Below are 8,506 nucleotides of genomic sequence, written 5' to 3' on the forward strand. Positions count from 1 at the left end.
GTGAGTGTGTGTTGAGGTGATATGCACGTGTGGACTGGTGATTTTGCGTGCATTAAGCCTTTCCAGATTCTGTTAATCCTGTCTTTAGACTGACAGAAAAGGGAGTTCCACTGGTCCGACCCACTTATGTTCATCATGAGCTGCATGAACTTTGGTAAAAGTTTTATAAAAAACCTGGACAGTCTACTCAGTGCGCATCCTCAACTAAAACACATCGGCGATGTGTGTGACATTTTGTGAGGGTCTGGTGGGCATTGAAACAACAACAGGAAAATATTTACTCAAAAGTTTATTTTTATATTGTTTTTTACAGCCACATTGTGCTTCACATAAACACATAAAGCACAGAAAGAGATTCACAAATAAGCAAAAAAAAAAAAAGACAAATAAAACCTGAACTCCAATGATCAATTACAAAACAATGAAGTCAACAGCATGAATAAAATACAGGTTTACTCCACAGGTAAGAGTAAAAATTAATCTACAAATGCAAAAAAAAAAGTTTTAAGACAGTCAGGCTGAGAAAGCGCTCTGGTTTGAGTAAGCCTTTAAAGGTGATGGAAATACTGGGAATCCTGATGTAGCAGACAGGCTTCACTCCTTCCTCATTTTGGCAGTGACTAGAGAGGAAAAACAGACAAGCAGGAGCTTCAGTTTTTCTCTGTAAATACTTTGCATTTATTTCTGTGTGTGTTTCTTTTAGCATGACTTACGATCTTTGACCCACTGAGCGTCTGGATCTGCACAAAGTTGTTTTCCATTTTTTGTGTTAAAACTGGAAATAAAAGACAGAAAATTATAGAGATTGTATATGTTTGTATGTAGAACAACGAGTGCTAACTTACATTATAGCCTTCACACAGTGTGGTCTTGCAGCCAGCTCATGATATGTTTGCCCCACCACGTCAGCAGTCATATTGCCTTTGGTGACTGCAGGGCAGCATGGGCGTTTACTTCCAGGATGTTCATGAGTACCTGAGAGATAAGAGGTTAAAAACTGATTTGTCTTACGTCACTAAACAGAAGATGACTTTTAATATGTGATCTGAAATTATGTTACAGTGAACAGGCATTTTTTGTGCAAATCAATCAACAAGTAAGTGTAAGAAATCAATGTTCTCAGCACTTGGGGGCCCTCAAGTACTTTTTAGGCAGTTTTGGCATTATGTTAATTAACTTTGATTTTTATAGTCGTTGGGATTCAAAGAAAAAATGAATGAAAACGAATCAAACTTTGGCCCAAAATTAAGTTTAGCTGTTGCAGAGCTCTGATTGAAATGTCTCAAATGTCTCTGATTAAAAAAGCATATTACATGCTCCCATTTGTGCAGCACGTGGATATTTCTTAAAGAAACTCCAGCTAGCCTGGCCATGCTCCACAGCGTACCTATGAAATAGCTGCATAGACATGAAATCAGTGATGGTTTGATCATAACGTGTCTCCAAGCAGCCTGAAGCTGGACAGATGATAGAGAAAGGTGGGTTACTTTGAAATATCCACCTGCCGTGACCAAAGGGGAGTCATACCCCCGTATATATGGAATATGTAACTGAGTGGAGACATTCTTGGTATGATAGAGAACATATTCTCAATGTTCTTATGTTTATAATAGACGGTACGTCACTGTTTGCTTTGTGTTTGTTATCAGGATCACTCAGAACGTTTCCATAAATATATTTTAACAGAGGCGAGACTTGATCCAACATTTGGAGATATCATCTGGCATCTGGAATTTTTGCAAGGATTAATTTTTACTTATATTTATTTATTTTCTTAACTAAATTGAATCAAATAGAAATATAAACGGTTGGGAAACATTGTCTTCATGTTTTGAAGAAGAAATCTGCTGTACCAAACTAATCCAAACTGATTCTGTCTTAAATCGCTTTTTTTTGTTATTATTTGCAAACAAAGCATGTTGATTTCTTTTCCAGAGGATGAGAATAGGAACCAACATTAAGCTACATTTATTAGCAATGATTAATATATCAAATGTTTAATCATAGATTTCAAAGTTCAGATGTGCTGATAACTGAATGGTGAAAAATATTGTCCCGTAGCTGCAAGATATTATGTTATACTCTCTCTGCGTCTCTCTCATTTCCTGCTTTCATGCCTTATGCAATGAGTCACAATGTATGCACCCCTCCAAAAACCCACTGAAATGATGACTTTGCTAAAAACTAAAATAAAGAGCAGTGAGATTTAGTTATGAGTGAATTTGTTTGAAAGGACCTACTGCACCAACTGAGCCACCCTAATAAGTTGGCAGTTATGATAGTTTAAGTGTCTTACAACATATGCCTGGCATGCAACGCAGCGTGAGACATAACCCCATAAGTGACAGAAAACAAAAGTTTGCATGTAGATAAACATAAATAGTATAAACATTGTTAATGGTAAGCAGTATAGCATGAATGGATATGGTGTGGCTGTCAATCAGTCCAGCAATCGAACAAAAAAATCATTTTTTCTAAATGTAGACGTAAAGGACGCCTTTTAAAATGCCATGACTGACTAACGAAACTTAGCCCAGAAAACAGCTTCCAGGAATGCTTGGTGGGTAGAAGTCGAGTAAATGCTGGAAAAAAAATTGTACAATTATAGACTGAGCAGATACCAGAATATGACTGATGTAAAGGTTTGTGGTCTTTACACAGTGGTCCTGCTCAATAAAACACCAAAATATCACAAGTGCACATTATTCGCAAACAGGTAGAAGCCATTGTTGGAAATAGTCATTGCTTCGATCAAATAATCTATTTTATCTCTTTTTTTCATTTTTCTTTAGAAAAGTAAGAGCACAGTTACCTTCAGAGTGGCAGCGCACACACACCGAGAGCAGGAGGAGAGTGATGGAGAGGATCTTCACAGACATTTCCACCGGTGGTCTGGCTCACTGATCAGAGTCAAAATCTACGAGTTGATTCGTGTTTGGTTATTTATTGGTAAGTGCAGGAACACATGCAGGCACAACTGATGAGGTGTTTTTATAGGTCTGTGTATTTGTGTGTGAGGTGTGGCATATTACACCTCCGCCTCTTATCAGGGAGACTTCAGTACTTCAACCTATCAACACCTCACTGAGAGCTTTCTGACAAACAGCCTGACATACACAAAATTCAGAGACACTCAAATATGGTGATGATTATGATAGAACTTGATGATTAATGCCAATGGTTTGTGCATTGTAATGAGTAATGAATCTAAATCACCCATTGACTTCTGTTTTTCAGTGACTCATGATGCCCCTAAACAGCCTAGATGTACATCTATTAACATTTGCATGACTGGCTGACTTTTATGCTGCTTATTTTTTCTTATAAATTCCCACGACTTAAACTTTTGCTTGTAATTTAAATTGTTTTTGTTTCTTGTTTGCATCAAGCTGCTCTACCCCTGGAAACTCAAAAGAACTCACTTTTACTGTTTATTTTATTTAGGTCGACTTTTGGCAGATGATCAGATAAGTTTCACACTCTGCTCTGGAGGAAATGTGTGGCAGAAATGTGATCATGTCGACTGTCTTTATCTTCCAACACACACATGCAAAGAACAACAGTTTCTAACACAGACTAAATACATCACATGAAAAATGTTTTGTGTATGCATTGCTAATTTCCCCCCTCATAGCTGCATTAGACATTCTATTTCTTTTATTTAGGCTTAAATATGAGGGCATGGCTGTTTGGGGTGCTTGGGTTCATTTCCCTGTTCATGACCCAACAGGCCAAGCATTTAACACTTTCCTACAGATGGTCTCACATTTGACTCTAAAATACTGTTCCTGTGGTTGCTGTGCTCTATTTTTTCTCATATGCTGTGTTTAGTTTCAATAGATGTGATGCTGTGCATTATAGCTAAAAACTGTCTTGTCTGGTCTCATTGGTTCAAAGGACATAGTTCCAGAAGTGTTTATTGCAGAAAGTCAAGGTACCTTTGTTGAAGGTGGATCTTGGCCAGGTCTCCCTTGAAAAATAGGCTTTTAATCTAAATGGGATCTTCCTGGTTAAATACAGGTTAAAATAACATTTTTAAAAAGTCCCCTCACCAAACCTCTGCATGTCAGTGGGAGCACTGGTATACAAAGTAAAGGTTACAAAATAACACATTAAACCACATTACTCTATTCCATTTTTCAGTAACATAACATGTTATTGTACTACCTTCAGTAATAGTAAAATACAGACTAAATACCCACAGTTTTGTACATCTGTAGATAATTTCCCCTTCATAGCTGTATTAGCTGTCCCATTAGGATGCTGTTATTTATTGGTTGCTTTGACCAACAGATATCCTCTCAGCAGATGCCTGTTAGGCCTCATCTGCACTAACTGGAATCAAGGAACCTGTCCTCTCACCATGGTTGTGCTGATGGTGCCTTTTTAAATGGTAAATGGTAAATGGCCTGTATTTGTATAGCGCTTTACTTAGTCCCTAAGGACCCCAAGGCGCTTTACACATTCAGTCATCTACCCAGTCACACACACACACACACACACTGGTGATGGCAAGCTACATTGTAGCCACAGCCACCCTGGGGCGCACTGACAGAGGTGAAGCTGCCGGAAATTAGCACCACCGGGCCCACTGGCCATCACCAGTAGGCAACAGGTGAAGTGTCTTGCCCAAGGACACAACGACTGAGACTGTCGGAGCCGGGGCTCGAACTGGCAACCTTCCGGTTACAAGGTGAACTGCCAACTTTTGAGCCACAATTGCCCCTTTTTACAGCATTTTTAATGTAAATTTTTTTAATGTAAATCCCTGACAAATGTGCTGATATTTTTTTTAAGTCAGTACTTTTGTTGGTTGAGGGTGACACTGTGACATTTAATCGGTAAGAATACCAAATCTATTGGAGATTATGTATCGGAATTTCAGGATCAGGACCACGCCTCCAAACACGCTTCTTCCGGCTGTCATCTATATAGGTTCCCCTAGTTCTGCAAGCCGATCATTCTCATTTACGTGCCCCACCCTCCCTCCTTCTTCTCCATTCTTCAACTTCTTCACTCCTATTTAGTGCATGGGGATCTGCCAGGCCCGGGAGACATCACTAGACCCCTTGGAGGCCTTCCCCAAACCGCAGCTCAATTCATGTCAGAGCATTCACTTTTACCTACTAAAACACTGTCAAACTTAAAATGAGGACATGGGCCCAGCTAGTGAATCAATTTCTTGGATTGTACAGGATTGTACAGATGCATAGTATGTGCAGTTCTGCAACATTTTCAACGTAAGAAACCATTTAAGAAATCCACTGAGCTTTGATCTATTTCCAGCATTAGGTAGCAATTTAAAAAAAGACCAATGCAAGAGTCAAATGTAACATAAAGAATATAAGAAAACTCGTAAGAAAGCCTTTTAAAATGATGAATAACATAATGAAAAACTATAAGGAGATCCTGGTTTAGCAGAAAGGCAGTGATGCTTCTCCCAGAATCTAATCTCTGTGTTTCACACCTTCATCTTGCTCACAATGACTGGAGAGGAAAAAGAGTCAAAGAGGACTTTCAGTTTGTCTCTGCAAATACTGTGTGTGTGTGTGTTAGGCTACGTCCACACCAATGTGTTTTCCTTTGAAAACACATCGTTTTCTCTCTGTTTTGGCCTCCCGTCCACACTGAGACGGCGTTTTCCTCAAGGAAAAACGCAGCGTTTTGAAAACACTCTCGAAAACACATACATTTCAAAACGGAGCTGTCCCATCGCAGTGTGGACACTCGAAAACGCAGACTTTCTTAAATGATGACGCATTTTAGTCAAGTGACGAATTAAACAAAGATAGCGGAGTGCATTATACTGCAGTTGTTTTGATTGCTCATAATTTTGACAGCCCTAAAACAGATTAATATCAGTTTGTACATGCTCCAGATAGCTTTTCTTCAAATTCTTTAATTCTCACTCGCTTTTGCGCATGTGCAGGACTGGAACGTAAGCATTTTCGGCTGTTTCAATGTGGACGCACAACTCTGTGAAAACGACTGAAAACACTAGTGAGGACGCAGAGCGTTTTCAGACAAAAACGCCATTTTCAAATCTATCCGGGCTAGTGTGGATGTAGCCTTAGTCTGTGTTAGGTTTGCACTTGCAGGCCCCACTGGTTCAGAGACTTATCCCCATGAACGAAGTAAGACGGAGCTCGATTGGTTTCAATTTGCAAGGGAGCCGGTCGGATCTGCATCTTGAAGCTGCAGAAAGTTGTCCATATTTTGAGTTAAAACTGGAAATAAAAGAGAGAAGGTTGTAAAGATTGTATGTGTTTATGTTTGTGTGTAGCACAACATGTGCTGACTTAAGATGGACATACACTGTGCAATTTTTTCTTTCAGTTGCTTTATTCAGCTCCTGCTCAAACTGTGACTCAAAGGGTTTGAGGTTCATAGGTCACAATGCAGGGTCTCACCAGTGTTGGGGAGTAACGGAATACATGTACCGCCGTTACGTATTTAAAACACAAAATATGAGTAACTGTATTCCATTACAGTTACCGTTTAAAAAGGTGGTATTTAGAATACAGTTACTTTGCTGAAATAAATGGATTACACAGCGGTATTTTCTGGTTCATATTCAGGTCAGAACTGTTTGGGTTTGTTTGACAGTTACGTTCTGTTGTTCCAGGCGGCAGCGTTACGGTCGCCATGGTTACAGGGTGACACGCTCTCTCTGGGACTGTGTGTTTCCTGGGTGAAAGAGTGTTGTGCAAAGCTAATAGGCAGAATGCTACAGGCATAGCTCTAAAGAATGTAGCATCATGGGCAGTGTAGTCCGTGCTGCAGGGAGAATGGACTGCCATACCCGTTATGTGTCTGTGAGGAGGTAGAAAAAGGAGAGTGGAAAAGTACGAGCTGTCATCGAGCAGAAACGGGAGCTGGAAGCATGTAAATATAATAATAACCACTGCAGCCAAGAAGAGTGCCTGACGAGCCCAGTTGTAAGTAAGCTATTAAGACTCGACTGTACACCGTGTTCGTGTTTTCCTCCAAAACAATAAGTTCCGTTGGAGCAGCCTTTCAACGCCTCTCTCTGTCTCTCGCAAGCAAAGTTGATCCACACATCAAAGTAAAGCAATTTTTCGGCTACAAGCCCGACACGGAACCCGACGCATTAGCCAGAGGTGGTGGTTCGGAGCCGCGGACCTTCAGTAACAGTAATAAATCACACAGCAATAGTACATTCACGTAGTTGTTAAACGCATGATTAATCCAAAGTATTCAGAATACGTTACTCTCATTGAGTAACGTAACAGAATACGTTACAAAATACATTTTGGGGCATGTATTCTGTAATCTGTAGGGGAATACATTTTAAAAGTAACCTTCCCAACACTGGGTCTCACACTGATGCTCTGATGTAACATGAGTGCTCACACTGTGGGTCCATAACATGAAGGTTATAACACAAAATCTGTCTTTCCCTCTCCCTCTCTCTCCCTCTCTGTCTTTCACTCACACAGACACGCACACCATCAACTTAGCTAAATTGCTAATGAAAAACATTGATCAAGCAGCTGTAATTGAGCAGCAATGTCCATGTCTGCATTATTTTCACGGTTGTTATGGTCATAATAATTTTGTGAGGCCACATTGAGAAGTCTCATATGAGCTTGCAAAAGTTCTACAAGTTGTGCTTTCATCGCTTGTGTGCAGATCACACGCTGCACTGCTGTGCTGCTCCGTCTTTTCACTTTCATTTCTGTGTTTGCGCGTGCGAAGTGTGAGAGGTTGTGGTGACACCCTCGCGACGGCTGACAGGATTTCAAACAGGTTTGATTTTCTTACGACCAAACGATTGATGATCGGGAGCTGGTAGTGAGGTGATCCCCAAAACAGTCTCACGACTGAAAAATCGGCTCAAAATGGGCCAAAAATCACACAATGTATGCCCAGCATTACATTATAGCCTTCACACAGGGTGGTCTTGCGCCTGCTTACGATACTTTTCCCTCACCACCTCAGTGATCATATCGAGGTTGGTGACCTCAACGCAGCACGGACGTTTCTTTCTAGGACCAGGGTTTGTTTTGTGCCTCACTCTGTGACCATTTTACACTTTGAAAGAAAAACAAGTCAATGTTTTCCCTTATGATACAGTATGTTGTTCAATGTTTTCTTTAAACAGCAGACAAACAAAGTCTCTGTAGAAGAATGTCTCACCACTTGGTGGCATTCTTTAGGCTCTGGTGAGAACTTTTTTGGGCAATTACGTAATACATTATGTTAATTAACTTTAATTTGAATTGCCATTGGGACACAAAGGAAAATTTTATGAAATCGACCAAACTTTTGGCCAGTATGAAGCCTGGAGCATCTTTGCTGTTGCAGAGCTCTCCTGTAGATTTAAAAGAAGTTTCCATGTTTCTGTGTTCTAGTCTCTGATCACCCGAACAGTGCACCAGTACAATTCTCAATATTCTGGTAATTATGTTTATAGCAGGGGGTATGGGACCATTTGCTCTCTGTTTGTTACCAGGATCATTCAGAAAGTTTCCATTAACATATT

At 40.1% G+C, this 8,506-nt stretch overlaps 1 protein-coding gene across 1 annotated transcript; it reads right to left on the minus strand.

Moving 5' to 3' along the window:
- Nucleotides 1-451: 451 nt before the first annotated feature.
- Nucleotides 452-2,948, minus strand: LOC134635088 (eotaxin-like). Its single transcript, XM_063484598.1, has 4 exons — nucleotides 2,813-2,948; nucleotides 846-975; nucleotides 714-775; nucleotides 452-620 (listed from the first exon to the last, which is right to left on the minus strand). The coding sequence occupies exons 1-4, from the start codon at nucleotides 2,877-2,879 to the stop codon at nucleotides 595-597; spliced, it is 285 nt and encodes a 94-aa protein (XP_063340668.1). The 5' UTR covers nucleotides 2,880-2,948; the 3' UTR covers nucleotides 452-594.
- Nucleotides 2,949-8,506: the final 5,558 nt, after the last annotated feature.

This window comes from Pelmatolapia mariae, linkage group LG9 (genome assembly GCF_036321145.2).
Source record: "Pelmatolapia mariae isolate MD_Pm_ZW linkage group LG9, Pm_UMD_F_2, whole genome shotgun sequence".
In the NCBI taxonomy this organism is placed as follows: Eukaryota; Metazoa; Chordata; class Actinopteri; order Cichliformes; family Cichlidae; genus Pelmatolapia; species Pelmatolapia mariae.

Coding starts and splice junctions, on each gene's coding strand:
- LOC134635088 (XM_063484598.1), bottom strand. CDS start 2,879: ATGTCTGTGAAGATCCTCTCCATCACTCTCCTCCTGCTCTCGGTGTGT. Junction 776..845: donor CACTGTGTGAAGGCTATAAT/GTAAGTTAGCAC, acceptor TTTTATTTCCAG/TTTTAACACAAAAAATGGAA. Junction 621..713: donor CGCTCAGTGGGTCAAAGATC/GTAAGTCATGCT, acceptor TTTCCTCTCTAG/TCACTGCCAAAATGAGGAAG.